The 16,799-nt window shown below is 34.7% G+C and overlaps 1 protein-coding gene across 1 annotated transcript in view; it reads right to left on the bottom strand.

Annotated features, from left to right (window-relative positions):
* Positions 1 to 868: 868 nt before the first annotated feature.
* The window catches only part of LOC117224401 (peroxidase), a 47,622-nt gene continuing 31,691 nt past the window's right edge, over positions 869 to 16,799 (bottom strand). The window contains exons 5-14 of the mRNA XM_033477319.2: positions 9,647 to 9,823; positions 8,926 to 9,122; positions 5,697 to 5,892; positions 4,892 to 5,089; positions 4,458 to 4,605; positions 3,664 to 3,820; positions 2,858 to 3,028; positions 2,226 to 2,424; positions 1,255 to 1,360; positions 869 to 1,171 (exon numbers count right to left, since the gene is read on the bottom strand). Of these exons, the coding sequence (XP_033333210.2) occupies positions 1,057 to 1,171; positions 1,255 to 1,360; positions 2,226 to 2,424; positions 2,858 to 3,028; positions 3,664 to 3,820; positions 4,458 to 4,605; positions 4,892 to 5,089; positions 5,697 to 5,892; positions 8,926 to 9,122; positions 9,647 to 9,823 (1,664 nt within the window). The 3' untranslated portion in view covers positions 869 to 1,056. The remainder of the gene's footprint in view (positions 1,172 to 1,254; positions 1,361 to 2,225; positions 2,425 to 2,857; positions 3,029 to 3,663; positions 3,821 to 4,457; positions 4,606 to 4,891; positions 5,090 to 5,696; positions 5,893 to 8,925; positions 9,123 to 9,646; positions 9,824 to 16,799) is intronic.

Genomic DNA, 16,799 nt, shown 5'->3' with positions numbered 1-16,799 from the left:
AAAGACATATCGAAATTCAGCATTTTTTGGTGGAGCAAGTTTTCATCGAAACGTTTGAACTTCGTTTCAAACAAAAGCATTAAGATGGACTTCTTGTTCTGAAATATTGCAATAACTTCTTTTTGTTCAAAAATCTAATCTTGCGAAGCAAATATTGACAGTTCTATTTATAAAGTTTACGGAATATTTGTTAGACCGCAATGCTGCAGACATTATTTAATGAATAAGATTTTTTAATAGCTTAACTCGAGCAAGTAGTAGTTCAATACTTTTCGTACAAGTGGTAATAATTTCATTCGTAAATAAAAGTTGTGTCAGTTTGACCCATAGCTGAATTTTTGTGACGATGTTTCTGACGCGGAAAGGAGTTTGTTAAAAAAAAAAATTGAAAAATTTAATAGATATATTTTCAAGTTCTGAGTCAATGGTGACCCAATATTGGCTACGCGAGAGTTAAAATAAAAGGTTAAATAATGCTTCAGAGATATAGCACAGTAATGAAAACTTCTCTGTATTGACTTTTGTTAACTCGAGTGTCAATGTAAGAAAAATTAATTATGATCCATCAGAGATTTGAAAGAAGAATATACGTATTTGTATTTGATACTCTGTACTGATGGACTAAGATCAAAAGTCTAAGAGATTATTTCAATAAAAAATTTTGAAAAGTGACAACATTACTGGAAATGTATTTTTAGCAATGACAAGAGTATTAATGGATTAAAAAGCGTTTGTGCGATCTTGATTTTTCTTCAGATCATGCTGCACAAGAAATGTTTTCCTAATTTTATACTTCTTGTTAACGTAATTAACAAGAAGGATAATAAACGTGTGACCGTTAATATAACAGTTTCAAGATTGAACAGAATTTTGAAAAAATAATGCACTTTTATTAATACTACCGTTAGGAGGTGTCCAGTTCGTGCAGCAAACTAACACCACCGGTTAATAACGCTTCTTACAGTTACAATAATTACAGTTATATCTACATTTAATTATATCTCGGAATCTCTCAATAATTTAAACAATTTTTTTAGTTTCGACGAACAATCGTATTCACTTTTTAAACTGTGGAAACTGTAATTGTTGATGAGTTGCTATTTCCGGTGCGTAATCTTTCCACGACGAGAGATCCACCGCCGGAATGTTAGCGCAGCTCATGATTGGGTTTCTGAAACGAGCAAAAATTCGTGATCGATCGCTAGAGCGGTGCGATTGTAACGCATTCTTCACGTGGTCGAGAGTGAAACTTACTTGGCAGACACTTGCTCGAATCCTCTCGGCTGCATCTGACGAATGTGGTCCCCGTTATCACAGAATAATCTGGATATACTGGCCTTGCGTATTTCATTTAATTGTTCTGGAAAATCACGTAACAGACATTTACAAATTATCTGATCTTAACCTCGCGTACTGTGGGGTTAAGATCAGATAATTTGAGAAGATCAGAAGATTTGCGCTTCTTCGTTCTTAACATTAGGCTCACGGATACGTCATAAAAATACATTTAGGGTGAATATATTTACGGACAAGAGTTCACCTTGTTAACATAGGACAAAGATCCGTATTGTGTCAACGAAAATATTAATTTTATTTTTCTATAATTTTCTCATTTTTATTTCATTTTCTTATTTACTTATTGTCTTTTATTTCTCTCATGCTTTAAATAAAACAATAGGGCAGTATAATGTGTTATATGCTTCGCTATAATAATGCTTCCCTCAAAATATCAAATTTTACTCAAACGTTAATATATGTTGAATGTTCATATGTTAAGTTTCTTAACTTTTGTCCGTACGTGTATATCCAATAAATTTGTTCCGTCGGATATATAATATAAACCTGTATAAATATATGCTTGTTATTTTTGTCAAGCAATATAAAATGAGCGTTTCCAGTGCTCCGTAAACCCAGCAGTAATCATTTCACTGAGAAACCAGAACAATTTTTGTTTCTAGTCGTCATTCGAGTTTTTAGGCTTCCTCGACTAGAATTAGTATTAAAATGTATGGCTTCCGAATGGATACATCTTCAGGGTCAGGAAGCTCTGATACTGAGTCCGGTACTATTGGCACCACACAACTGTTCAGAATCTTCTACTTTTCATAAAAATGTTTTTAATCGAAAATTGTGATATCGAAAGAAATGGATCTTCTTAGGATCCTCTGGTACTAATTTCGACACACAGAAAATCATTCAGTTGCCAGAGAAAGAGGACTACTTACCTAAAGTAAACGCTATTTGATCGTCGCCTCGTTCGTACCAATAACGATCGCCCACTCGTGTTCGATAAAATTGTCTAGTGAGAATACACAAAAACGTTGGGCCGGTAAGTGTGCCCGGCACGTGTGTCTCTAACGAGCCACCAACAGTTAATTCGACGTCATCAGGACTGGCGTATAGTTCGGATAGTTTTTCCACATTCTGTAGACAGAAGTATTCATTATTAAAACAACTTCAATCGCCGCATTATACGATTATTCATAAGAATATGATTATTCGAAGAGCAAATCGACTCGCGATGCGATCTTATGGGCGTTCGGGACAATAATCATAACTTTTGAACTAATTAATTTTCGCTATAAGTGCGTTAAAAATGTTTTAAAGGGAACGAAACTTTCGTTAATGCTGTTTACTAAACAGTGTTTAACTGAGTTGTGTAATTATCATAACTAGATTGGAGATATTTACGCATAAATTCCTTCTCTCTCGCGTTTCCATCCTATATCGGAGAAGCTACCAAAATTGTGTTCTATATTTCATTTACATTAGCATACATTACCACTATACTTGATGATTTCAACCGATATCCATTAGCAATCTTAATTTATTCATGGTTAAACGTCTGTTCGCTTACCGAAGGTGAGATATAATCAGTGAAATCCGCAAAGTCTTTTGCTCTTGGTAAACCGCAATACTCGCGGAATTGATTGTACGATGCAAGACCGTGATCGCGATTCCTTTGAATATCTATCGCACGGAGATCCGATCCCAAGGGTTGCCCATTTCTGAATAAGAATTGCGTAATCTGAAATAAGAATTGTTATTTATTTCCTTAGCTACTCCGCACTGTTCAGAAAACTTGGACAATCGTATTTCGTAAATTATACACTAAATCACACAATTGACGTACAATTCTGCAAAGAATCTAGTTCTAAACTCACGTGCAATGTACACGGTATCACACGATTGTATAGGATTATCGTAACATGATTCTACACCCTCGTTTTGGAGGATATTAACATATGTAAATAACACGCTTCAGAATTAATCTTGAGAATTCAAAGATGAAAGTCGAAGATTGATCCTCGTGGTGAATAAAGTACGATCAAATGATTCCTCAATTCCTCAATTTTTCCTCATTTTTAACAAGTCACTTATGTCAGCGTTCAAATGTCAGGATGTAGAACAGTATTATGGTGATCCTAACAATTAATTTTGTGGCAAAATGAATGCTGTTGTTGTCAGGACAAGACGATTCTAGTAGTGTACAAGGAATTAAACTGATGTAGCCTCTTTTCGAAGAAAGTTACAAATTACAGACGAATTACGCTCTAATGCTCATAGTATGATGTTCATAATAGCCGCTAAGTAGCGGGCGGCTATCAATGTATCTTAGAACTCTTCTTTCGAAAAAGAGACCAGTATAAATATTTCACGTACTTCCGCGTCGAAGTACCGATCGCTGGCTTTTTCAGGCTGATAAGACATGCCTCTCGTCAGCCCGTCCATATTGTCGTCTTCTTCGATGATGCCGGCCCTGTTGAAATGGTCGCTGAGCCTCAACGAACCTCTTGTGAAACGTTGTTTAGTTACTAGACTGCAATGTTCACAGAAAATCCAGGTTCATTAGTCTGCATCAGCTTACGATCGTTTCTTTATAACCTTTTGCACTCGAAGAATATTCTTGGGTCATGTACCAAAAAGTCAAACGTGCAGTAGCGGACAAATGATTGAGACGAAAATCGAAATTTTGACAAAATTATGCAGCATTTGAATCACCTATGTCCTTTCTTATTACAGATTTGTGATAAGGAATACTAATATTGCATTTTTAAATCGTTAATTTCGATGGTACTTTCGAGTGCAAAGTATTGATCATCGAGCATCTGTATCATGACTGTACATTTATATGTTCATTTATGAAGCATAAAAAAACCATTTGCGTTAATAAAAATTATTCTTGCATTTTTTCAGTAAGAAATATTCTAGTATAAATTTTTCTTTCTCGTTACTATTTCCTCTAAATTAACTATGAAAGTTAGTCTTTCAAATAAAAAATTTCATTCCATTTTATTTTGACGTAAATAAAAACTCTAGTGCAAATTCCATTACGATTAATTCTTGTTTCCATACATCGATCACTGAAAGCGTAACTTTTGCAATCTTTTCATAATACGAAAGATATCATCTTTTGATGTTGTACTCTAATTATTTTGCTAGCAATGAACGCTTACTTCAGAAAACCGGCGATTAGGGAATGGAAATATCTGAAAGCAGCAGTCGAATGTTCGTTCAGAACATTTCCATTCACGTTCGGATCGTAATCGTTCACGTAGTCGTCTGTCTCGTACAGAATTTTGTTTCCATAAGTGTTCTGAATACCTGCAAGAAGAAGCACAACGCATTCATGTAACGATTGTTATTCTCTATATTTTTCAAATGTTCAATTTTAAGTTCTACAGAAGATTATCAACATTTCTTGAGCACACATTGTACAACATACGGAACGAAATTGGGACTAGCAACGGACTCGCAACAGACTATGACAGCATCAAGCGGATTTCGTGTAGTCATTGCTTGACTTTAGCATGAGGCTTCAGAATCGCGTTCTGTGGGCAAACATTGTGCAATGTGTGCGCGATGAATTCTGTGGTAACAAGAGTAGTACCTAAGAATATCGGCAGCCATTCGTAATAGGAAATGTGCTGATGTTCTGCGATTACAATGCGCCGCGCCTCTTGGAAGATCGTTTCGTCTGTCCAGTGCGGATTTATGCCAGCTAAAGCATCTGCCACGCGATTATGCTCCCTGAGCAGTATTATTTGCAGAACGGCCAGCTGGGGATTCTGATTAGTTCGAGTGTCACCTGGAAAAATAGTAAAAATTTCTTTAACATTTGGCATAGGATTGTTTGTCAAATTGTAAATACGTATGTATAATATTTTAACATCTACTTTAAATCTACTGTAACTAGTCTGCAGACCTTTATGTTAATGCCTACTTTCATAGGTTGTTTTATAAAAGCAAGCACATTTTGTTCAGTAAAGAGTTTTTATGATTCAAAATATTTTAATATAAGAAAAATGCTATTGATTATTGTTCATATACGCGCTTTCTTTCATTTGTAGAATTCGTAGGTGAAGAATTCACCATAAATGCATAAAGATCCGCAGTCCAATTATAATTAAATACTTATTCTCATTTAGTTACTATAATACTCCTTTTTTCAGCACATATATATCCGAACTGTTATTTTTATAATTTTTATAATCTTATTCAATCTATGATGATCAGGTCATTTAATAAGTACCGTAAGTTTCCTTTCATATCTTTTTCCAATAGCAATGGTTGCAGCTGTTGCATTTCACGTTGAAAAGGTATGAAAGGAATTCGCGTCACTTTTGAGATGAGATCCAGAGTATTTTTTTATTGTAGCTGTTGTTTACGTTGTCACAATGATTCTGTCAATTTACCGGTTAGATAACACACTTCTTCGTGGCCCGTGGTGTCGCATTGTTGGCTCTTATTGGTTGCTGCAGGTGGCCATTCTCTACCATGTCGGACATCCACATTGAGTCGACCGCCAGCACCGGCTCTCAAGCTAGCTGCCACTTGATCACTGGATCCGTACACCAAAGAAAGATCCAAGTATTGCGTAACTACGGTCAACTGAAAAAAAATCGATTCTTAGTATTGTCATATTACTAATTAGGTCATTCGAAGAAGTTCAATCGTTCGTATCCTAAACGATATCATTCTTACTTGTTACTGCTATCTCTGTTAGAGATATTTGCTACTGGACAATCAATACTTTAGACAAATGCTGCTTCCTAAATAAGACGTAAGCGCCTTCAGTAGTACATATATTGAGTTCAAGTAACATTAGGTAATAACATAAAATTAATATTTAAGTTATAATAAAATCAAGTACATTTAAATAAAAGTCACATTTTGAACGACAACATTTCAGTTCTGTGAACAGAATTTACCATTCACTTAAACCAACCTGATACATTGTATGATAAAAAGAAATATCAAGACATTCAATCATAGTTTAACACTGTCGTTTTCACTAACTAGACTGCGAATTTTATGCATTTATAAGAAAAATGAGTAGTTCGAATGCAAAATGGTGAAACCATTTAAAGAATTTAGGGACAATTTTACGTTCCTGTCGACTCGTTATTAATAAGAAAAATAAATGAGTGCACAGCTGCTCTATCTATCAACGAATGCAAATAGTTCTTATTTTTCATAAAAATTCGCAGTTTGGTTACAACTAATGCTTCACACTAATGCTTCTCTGTTTACAGCACAGGACAGCTGTTCAGTGACCAACTATAGCTCGAACGCAGCGGATTAGACCAGTGTAGTCCAACATCAATTTCACAGCTTAGGACCCTACCCCTACTTCATCCATGTTGGTTCTTCCACTCTGTTTCCGTTAGTTCCCCCACTCTGTATCCATTAGGTCCCTTACTCTATATTTATTGCCCTTCTCGCGCTATCTTTGCTAGCTGTTCAATTGTGCCTGGGTTTTCCCAACTAGGTACTGCATCTTCGTTCGTTCGAACTGTGCCACAAAATCTATCAGAGCATATTCAACAATTGTAAAATCTGCGAACTATTCATTATTCGGCCGCAGATGACTCGAACACTAAATTAGAAACTCAGGATTTATATACAGACAGATTTCAGATTTCTAGAAAGTACGCTATTGTTTTGTTTATTCAAGATATATTCTACTGAAAATCGTCCTATTAATATATCACGAGATATATGTGATATATTTTTATATGTGTAATTTTCAATTACTGGCGTAAACTTTAATAACAAATCTTCTTTTCGAGTATATCAGAGTCAATATTCGCTCGCCATTGTAATTCGCAAATTATATTCCTCTTTTATGATGTTATTAAAGTAATAGATCCAGCGATGATTATTAATCCTGGTGATAAGCTCTGGCTAACACAGATAAAATAGAAACTTAGGACTGTGAATTGTATTATAGGCGAATTTAAGATTTTTAAAGAATACTGTCCTATTAATATGACCATTATTTGTCTAATTACGAATTTTCTTTTTGTGTATACATTGTACAATCTAGTATAAAAATATAGTTAGATAAACGCGAGGTTTGTCATGTAAACAGTTTAAAAGTTCATTAATCATGTGCACAAACGAGTTAGATAAACATAAAGCTCGTAACGTACGCAGTTTTAAATTTTGTGAATCATGTGCACACACGAGTTAAGTAAACACGAAGTTCGTCATATACACAGTTCAAGAGTTCATTAATCATGTGCACACACGAGTTAGATAAACATGAAGTTCGTCATGTACATAGTTTAATAGTTCATTAATCATGTGCAGAAATGAACTACATAATCTAAATGAGCTAATCTCTGAATATTTTCACATTCCACACGAGACGCCAAGTTGAATAATTTAATCGCAGCAGTTATTGATAACAAAACTGTTAGCAATTACCGGTTACAAACATAGCTAATAAATAAATTGTTACAAGGAATGATGTCTCGTAAGAACCGTATTTATATTACGTTAAATTAAGATGACACGATTGATTTAGTGATAATAAAAGGTGTCATAAAATGCCCACGATTCCAAAGTCACCCATACTTTATTGTCGATATCATCGTTATCTGATGTTTATCATATCTACGTTGTAACCGACGTAAAGATACACGACCTGTAATATTAGGCTCTTAAAACGGCATAACTCTTTTATGTCCTTTTACGCTTCACGTTTACTATCATCTTTACTCGAGATATTTCACGACTGTTGAAATAACACGTATGCTAAGTGCGAGCATGTTCTACGAGCAGTAGAGTTTAAATGCTGGTGCTGGTACATCGAATTAAATTTAATTAAAAATGTGATGTTATATGAAAATTCAGTATGTTAAAAGCCGCATTTATTTTATCTTGAAATCATATAAATTGCTCATAATTATTATGCACTTCCAGTACACAAATGACACGCTGATATGCAATGCTGTATCATGACCTCGTTGCATGAAAATACAGTGAAATGATCGTTAAAGAATTCTTTAAGGATATTAAATTAAAAGATGTATATAGATTGTACGTGATTTGAATTGTTATATGTGTCTGAACGAAGTAACTTTTCAATAAAAATGACAAAACTGATCTCATTCGCATGAGTTCAACAATAACCACTGAGAAAATTCTAGATAATGGAAAATATACGATTATTCTGATATAAAAGCACTTCTATAATTAAATTGTACAAATTGTAAAAATAATCAACGACGAGTTTAGTATTAACGAATCACTTCAAATAATCGAGTTAAACGATTCATACCTTTCTATTTCATAAATACGAACACAGCAGCAGAGTATTAAAGTAATCTCCATTTTACGACGAGCAATTAATTATGATACCGCCTCGATCACTTTCCCCAGGCAGGCCGCTAACTGTCAGGGTACCCTTTATGCCAGCGTGCAGAATGTTAATCGGTGATGCAATCGATGATTGGCGGAAATGCTCGAGACATTCTCTCGAATGCACGTAAATGCAAGTTTCATTCACGGGTACTCAATTGAATGCTTTGATAGAATAATTGACGCTTGCGAGCCCTATACTTATGTTCCTAATCTTACCTTAATCGGTTCATTCTCGAGGACTATATTATAAACGAGTATGAGGGGACAACAAACCTGTTCTGCTGGTTTGTATTCCGAGGAGCAGCCACGGTCAAGGTCAGTCGTACTACGAACAAAGTTCATACACCTTATGTTGGCCTTGCTGAAGACGTGGTCGTCGAAAGGGATCAGTATAGGGTAGCATTGACCGTGACTCAGCAGTGGGTCTACTAATTGCCCATCGGGGGTGCAGCACTGCGTCGCGTGTGCCTCTAATTGGAGAAAAATTGTCAGTGGTCTACTGTAATCGTATGTAATCGCATAATAATAATAATAACACTTTCGCTGCCAATGCGACGCACAGTGGATCAAAATGACGAAGTTGTATGAATATCAAAGAATTTGTATCAAAAAACACCATTTTTAGTTTTCTCTTCGTCAGCCACTGTGCTCACAAACATTAATATGTTTCAACGAAATATTATAGAAATTTGTTTGGAGATACGTACTATATGGTGGTCATATATATATAATATATGTAATATATATGTAATATATACTAATATATATGTATATATGTATATATATATATGACCACCATATAGTACGTATCTCCAAACAAATTTCTATAATATATATATAATATTTACAGGTATACTCGAAATTAATTTCAAGGTAATAATTCATATTTGCACGTGTCAAAATCTCGAGATGAAGAATGTGCCAGGTAGTGTAAGGTAACGGAGCGTATGAAAGTTGTTTGACTGCGCTATTTATCGTGGTAACGTAGATTTACTTGATTGAGTAGTTCCGTCAATCAGGGCCATGTCGTGAGTAATTATTTGTCCCCATTGCATCGCCGCCAATGTCCATATCGGATCGTCAACATCCACAGGTGGAAACAAAGTAGTACTAACCAATCGAGAAGGCGGTAGTTGTGTTCCAGTCACTGAAGTCGTAGGCGATCGAATTCCTGCATCACGTAAACGCATATTTACATATATCAATAGAGAATTAATTACAGGCAACGATTATTGGATGGTAACAACTACATACTTTTACTATTGTTTTGTGCAATTCGATTGAGCATGCACGTCACAGAATGCGTCGCTTTTCACACGAACCATTTTCGTAAAATTGAACTTTTAATATTCCCATTTGTGACAACCCTAATGTACCTTCAATAATTAATTTTACAAGCTAAGATAACATTAAAATTAGGTGAAATATAATTGCACCAGAATGAAATAAAAAGGAGTCCAACTTAATTAGTAATTCATGGTGACCGATAATAATTCGTTTCATAACCCTATATAAGTGAGAAATAATTGTTTGCTAGAAAATTAACTTGTCTAACAATTTTTAAACATCGTTCCTTTCACATTTTCATAGTTACGCTGTTTCAAACATTTTAATCGCTATTCAAAATATTTTACTATTTTTAATATTTTATGTGAACAAGAACGATTTTTTTCCGATACAAAAGCTTCATTATCATTTTATATTTTTTAACACAGTAACATCCTGTTTTATATACTACCTTTTCGATGTTACTTGTCACTGTTCTACTTGTTTACCGTTACGAATATATTATGAACTAATTATGACAATAACGCAACGAATGCAACCTTTTCGTCTAAGTTAATTATAATAATTTGACGGAGATTCGCGTGCCGTTATTATATCTAATCCCACAGAGAAATTAATTAAATTATCAATTATAAGGTTTAACGATACATGTCCCATTGAACTTCGATAAATAACATTTATGTACACTGTTCAGGCGGATGTAGGTTAATATTGCCGGCTCCGACAGATATATTGTTAATTTTTACAATTAGAGCTCTCTTTCGCTGCGCAATCATAAAATATTCGGATAGATAAAAAATTGGAACGCGGAACGGACAAGATACCGGATCGAATTTCATCGGTATTCCGTTCATCGTGAAAGTATTAAAAACCGCGATGACGATTTTAATATTCTCCGCTCATAACAGAGGAAAATACCGACGTAATGAAGTGTCAAACCATGAAGAATAGGAAATACTCGGGAATGACGAATGTACCGTGAAACATTTTCTTATACAATCATTATTTACTATGGTCAATTCGTGAGAAACAGGTTTCGCGTTTGTTCGACTTTCTAGAAACGAATGTTTACAATTTCAGTCATTCATATGTATTTCGTATGAATGGTATAGCGGTATTTAGCTCATGACATTCAAATTTAGTTATCATAAAAATTCATACTTCAATTAGCTTCCTGCCGGTACTTTTTATTCGAATGTCGCAAGAATTCCGCATCGACGATGCAACTACACTTTTCTCAACACCAATTATCTCTCGATTAACATTCGCGGGAGGTTCAGCATTTTTCCAAGAACCTGATGTATCTTTATTCAAGCATCTTAAACAAAGAAATATCTTGTAACGGAGTAAAGTTTTAACACAAATATTTTTTAACAGAATACTATGTTATAAATAGCTCACGGACCTTCATGCGAAATAAACATATTCTAAGAAGACTGCAAAGAGCAGAAGTTAAATGTAAACCTGTTTCTCGTTGGAATCATTTCAATAGATCTACATTTTTGGTATTTCGTTTGTTTATCGTTATCGTAAATATACAAAATGTAATGTACAAATGTAAATGTACAAAAATCAAGTTTTTGTAACAAACTGTCTGGTTTGAAATAACAGTGAACGATCTGATTAGTAAATCTTCGCTGCAACGAAACTGTTACAAATCTTAAACTCTGATAACACTTGATGCTTAATTGCACAAAAGATTGTAACGTGCTGCGTAAAGTTTATAGCATCGAAACACGAAGTCTCCGTATACGTACCTGGTGCAATTAATGACCCTTGATTATACACCGATTTGATCTTCTCTTCAACCAAACATGGAATTTATTGTATTTCACTGAATGAAATTTAATTTCCTTACAATGACAATAATTGTATTTAATGACGCGACGTGATAGAGTAATGATGAATATTTAAACAATTGAAGTTATTGACATTTACTTTGACCAATATACATGTTTCCTTTATGCGTTGCATTGATTAAATTCAGTTTGCATTAATTTTTCTTTAAATTACAATTTTAACAGTTATGGCAATTCGCAATTAATTACTGTATTATATATTCTCTGACGTGTGTACATACCTGTTCCATTTCTTCAGCTAAACAAGCATGAGTCATACTAATCATGCTACTGAAGTGATACCTCATAGTGCGTGGAAATTACTTATGACTCAATCTAATATCACGAAATGTTACGAAAAGATCAAGCATATATATATAAATAGCAGCTATAATACAATAAAAGTAAAACTATGCTTGCTCGTAGTACGTATAAATCGATTAGTATTTTAGCTATGCATTCACACAAACGCACCCCCGAAATTTTGTCAACAGCATTCTTATCACTGCAGTCCATAATTAAAAATCTGTTGCAGCATGAATATCTTTTTAAAGATGTAAAAAGATAAAAGCATTTATGTAACGACAATATTTTCATTTCAATATTGTGTACAGAAAGAAAAGTATGATTAAGTGTACGATAATAGAAGCAATCGATGATTAGATTGCTGATTTTATGAATTTACGACAAAAGCGAGTAAGTGGAACACAAATCGGTAAATACAGGGGGTGAAGTAAACAATGGACGTAAATTATTTTAAAAACGTCATAAATGAACCCGTCAAGGGTTTATTGTTTCGCGATTATCAATTTATTAAAATATAAAAATTATAAATTAACAGAATTAATTCATAATGTTACAGCTGACGTCAAGATAAATTCAACGACCTGCATAAAACGGTCTTTACGTCTTGAAACATCGCAAAAATCATCGCGAACAGCTAATGCTTCGATCGAGACCATTGTGCCACGCAGAGAATTTTTATTTAGTATAAAGATTCGCAGTCTACTAATGATCGATAAACAATAAAAAGCTACAACGTGCGTGACAAAATAGGATCCCAAGCAAAACTGAAACGAGACACGGAAATTGACTTCACAGCTGCACCGATGTCGAAATCCGACTTGATTCGAAAGCATATCTACGCGAATTACGCTGTCACGTTAGGTTAATTCCTACCACGATACGAAATTTTTTCTTTATGAGCCGTATCTTCCACATTGTCGTAACGAAATCACCAAGCACGAGAATTACAACTGGAAACGAAAATAAAAATGGAAAGCACGAGCATGAAGCAACACAGCATTTTTCCTGCTCTCATTATCAGCACAACGTCTTTGTTCTGGTATAAAAAAACGGGTACAATTAAATGATTGACTTCAACCTTTCGGTAGAAGTGTGTGGAATTTTGTTATGAACTTGCGTCTAGTTGGGAACGCAGGTTCGAAAGTAGCGAGCGAGGAGTGCATTAATTATTTAGGAGTTGTCGAAGTTGATCACGAAACAGCTGCAACGAGCTTGCAACGATGTACATATTGTTATTGCATTTTTCACCGTTGAGTCAGATTTTCGCGCGGAATGGAGACTGCTCGCTCGAAATCCTTGGGCCTTCGATCCGAGAAAAAAAGCATTCATTTTTTCCATTCGCGTCCGGTCATTAATCGGAAAATAATCGTCGCGACGTTGAAACCTGCGGATTTAATAGCCGTTCTTGCGGGAATAAAAATATGATTTATACCTAGCTCGTTCCACTGTGGCTCATTCTTTCGCATTTGAATTTCTTCACAATGGGAGGGACTCGTTGCGATGAATATTCAGAACGTTGGGAATCCGCGTTAGTTAATTCAGGTGTTATTAGTGACTCAACGGGAGAGTAATGTTATGGTTAACATCGCCTGCTGTGCAATAAGGCTATGAGTCTAATGCCAGTGAATTCATCCGAAACGATGAACGTTTTCTTACTAAATTGCGTTTCAATTATTTCACGGGCGTACGTGCAAACCAGTGACGTACGTGTCTCCGTTGCAATGCACGGTTTTCGTTTGCGATTGGTTTTATTACGATGGAATGATTAAAAAATACGCATGCTCTCCGTTAGAGTTATGTTGCACAGTTTTTATGGAAATCAGGATCTGAGTAATTGGTGTGACAAATGATATGCAATGAACGTGGGTTGCTCGATTGAACTAGTTTGCGAAGGGGAGTCCTATCGATTAGTTATTATTGGTAGGAAATGCTATTTTTATTAAGTGTAATAGTGATAATTATTTGGTGACATAAATTAGTTCAATTTAATTACCGTTTATTGAAAGATATGGACTGTCAAGTTATATGTGCAAACACGGTTTTGGAAAACGTATACATTTAAGTAAAATTTGTGCAAATGTCTTTTCAAAGAAGACAGAGAGTGCTATATAAATACATGCTGGATGATGATAATTTCACTATAACTTTTATAGAAACAGATAATTTTAGTCGTATAACTAGTTACGTTTCGTACAATTTACGTCCAGAGAATAAATAAAATAATAAAGAATGAGAGTAACCGCGAACATATGAACAATAATGATTTCATGGATGTTATAAAAATAGTAAATATTATGAACGTTTATGCAGCATAAATTCCGCATTAACTGTAAGCTATTAAAACAGTATCAAAGTTTCTTTCCTTAACAATTTTAACAAATTTATTATTAATAGGAATACTGAAGATTTTAAGGCACTTTTGTTGCTCAATGATATATCAGAAAATATTGCATGGATTTGAATATTGCAGTGTCGGGTCCGTCTCGACCCAAGCACAAAGCCTCAGCGCGTACAAAATCCAAATAAAAATTTCGAAACTTAAAAGTTAATTACCTCGATATGACAAACATTTGAAATAATTGTAATAAAGCAATGTTGCAGTTAATATTCTGCAACAGAGAAACAAATTGAAATCGTGTCCCGCTTCGGTCGATTAATTTTTACAAATTTCAATTTGCATACAAGCTTCAGTAACATTTAATATAACCACGAGTTTCTGAATAAATTAGACGTTACATTGATTGCAAATTTTTAACTGTTTTTAACGATACATCTTAAAACTGAATTCGCTCTAGTTTGTTCTGCGTGTACACGCAACGGTGAAGCAATCACACGAAAAAATTGTAAAATCAAGATTCGCCTAATGCGCTTTCAATATAGAACGCACGTTCCGTTGACTGGAATGAAACGAAGCGTGACTCGACCAATGAGTTATTTATGGGCAGTGGTCTTGAAAAAAATTACTGCAACAATGTGTGCGGTGTTCGCTGTGTTACAAGATTTTCGTGTTCTCACGCCGATTACAACGGTGTTCCGATTACACGATAAACCGAACAAGAAAATTTTTACAATCTCAGTCCGATTATCTGTCAGAACTACCAGTTGGATATCCGGCTCACTTTCAATCGAGTTCTGTTCTATTTTTAATAAATGTCCATATTTCAAAACAATTTCGATGAATGCGGTAAAATTGATCTTTTTAATAAAGTGGTGAAATAGAAGATCAGTCGGTACACTTTTACTATCTATTTTAATTATATGAAAGAAGCTACATGATTTTTATAACAAAATTGTCTAATTACGTAGAATTTCGAGATCGCAACAAAGAAGCTTGCTTATCTTGATAAGAAATAATGACCAATACGAAAATCGACATCCATCAAGATCAACGATAAAGAACAGATGTGCACATGTTTTACAAAATCATATTATTCGTATGCTCTTTCATGAAATAGAAAAGTTACAAATTTTTATTCAAGAATATAATATTAACATGAAATGCTTAATGAAGGTTAATAAAACAGCATTACCTGCACAAATTAATTCCTAGTCAGAATCACTAATATAGATTAGTATATATTTTGCATTAATGTACTTAAATAATGTATCTTTTTTTTATCAAAGAAAACCATGGATCGTCTCCGATCCATAAACCAAAAACGTTAATATAAATTAATCGATACCCATAATAAACCTTTACGTAAATAATTGTTGTTAACGAAGGGCCAATAATTAATTGGTATACCCAACATTTACTACCATCTGCAGGATCTTTTCCCTTCAAAATACGTCAACCTTCACCCAGTCCCCCATTATTACGTCTACCATAACTGAATACGATTCTTCATAAAAAGCTGCCACTATATTACCGGTTTCAGTGCCTTGTTAAAACGCCAATGGTCCATTAATCTCGACGGACTTTGAAGAATATTGATTCAATATCTTCTACAAAATTTCCTAACACATTTCTGAATTTATTTCACGTTTCATTTGAATTCCAATACTTACGCAACTGACAAAACATACCACCGTAACATTATGAAATTAGGAAGTTGCCAACATCATGAGAATCGACGAGAAAATGGTTAATTAATTATATACGTAGACAATGTGCTGAAAGTATAAAAGGCATTTGTGCCATTCTGTCAATGCGAATTCACGACTATAACTCGACGAGTACATAAATCTCGTTTTTGTTATTATTGATTTTATGTTATTGTTCGTTCTGGCGTGGTACGTTTGTTACGCGCGTTAAAGCACTGTAATAAAGTCTACATTTGATTGTAATTACGGCATTCAATGGAGACCCGATACAATGTCGATTCAACGAGAAGCAATTGTTTTGTGCACGTTAATCGGGGACTGAGAAGAAGTTCGAGGAAACCGCTGTGTCAATCATGTGGAAAGAAAGCGAATGATCGACGTAACACATCGGGTGTAAGAGTGCTGTAAGAAGTGGCCGTTCCATTAGAAATGTTTATCCGCGGCAATTTGACAAGAGAAATCGATAGATCGCTGGTAAAAAGTCCGTTGCGCTATAATAAACGGACTGTTGTGCATAATTGTTTATGACGGCCAAACAAAACATGGCCGGCCGAGTAGAATGAAGTCGGTCAGAGAGTGAGAGTGAGAGAGGGAGGGAGAGCCAGATAGAGTGTACACGGTATTTTTGCAATGATCGCGGAAGTAACTTGTGCGTTCACGAACTAAGAGAAC

This window comes from Megalopta genalis, chromosome 13 (genome assembly GCF_051020955.1).
Source record: "Megalopta genalis isolate 19385.01 chromosome 13, iyMegGena1_principal, whole genome shotgun sequence".
Classification (NCBI taxonomy): Eukaryota; Metazoa; Arthropoda; class Insecta; order Hymenoptera; family Halictidae; genus Megalopta; species Megalopta genalis.
The sequence above is the reverse complement of the archived record's forward strand: the minus strand, read 5'-3'. Positions and strand labels throughout refer to the sequence as shown.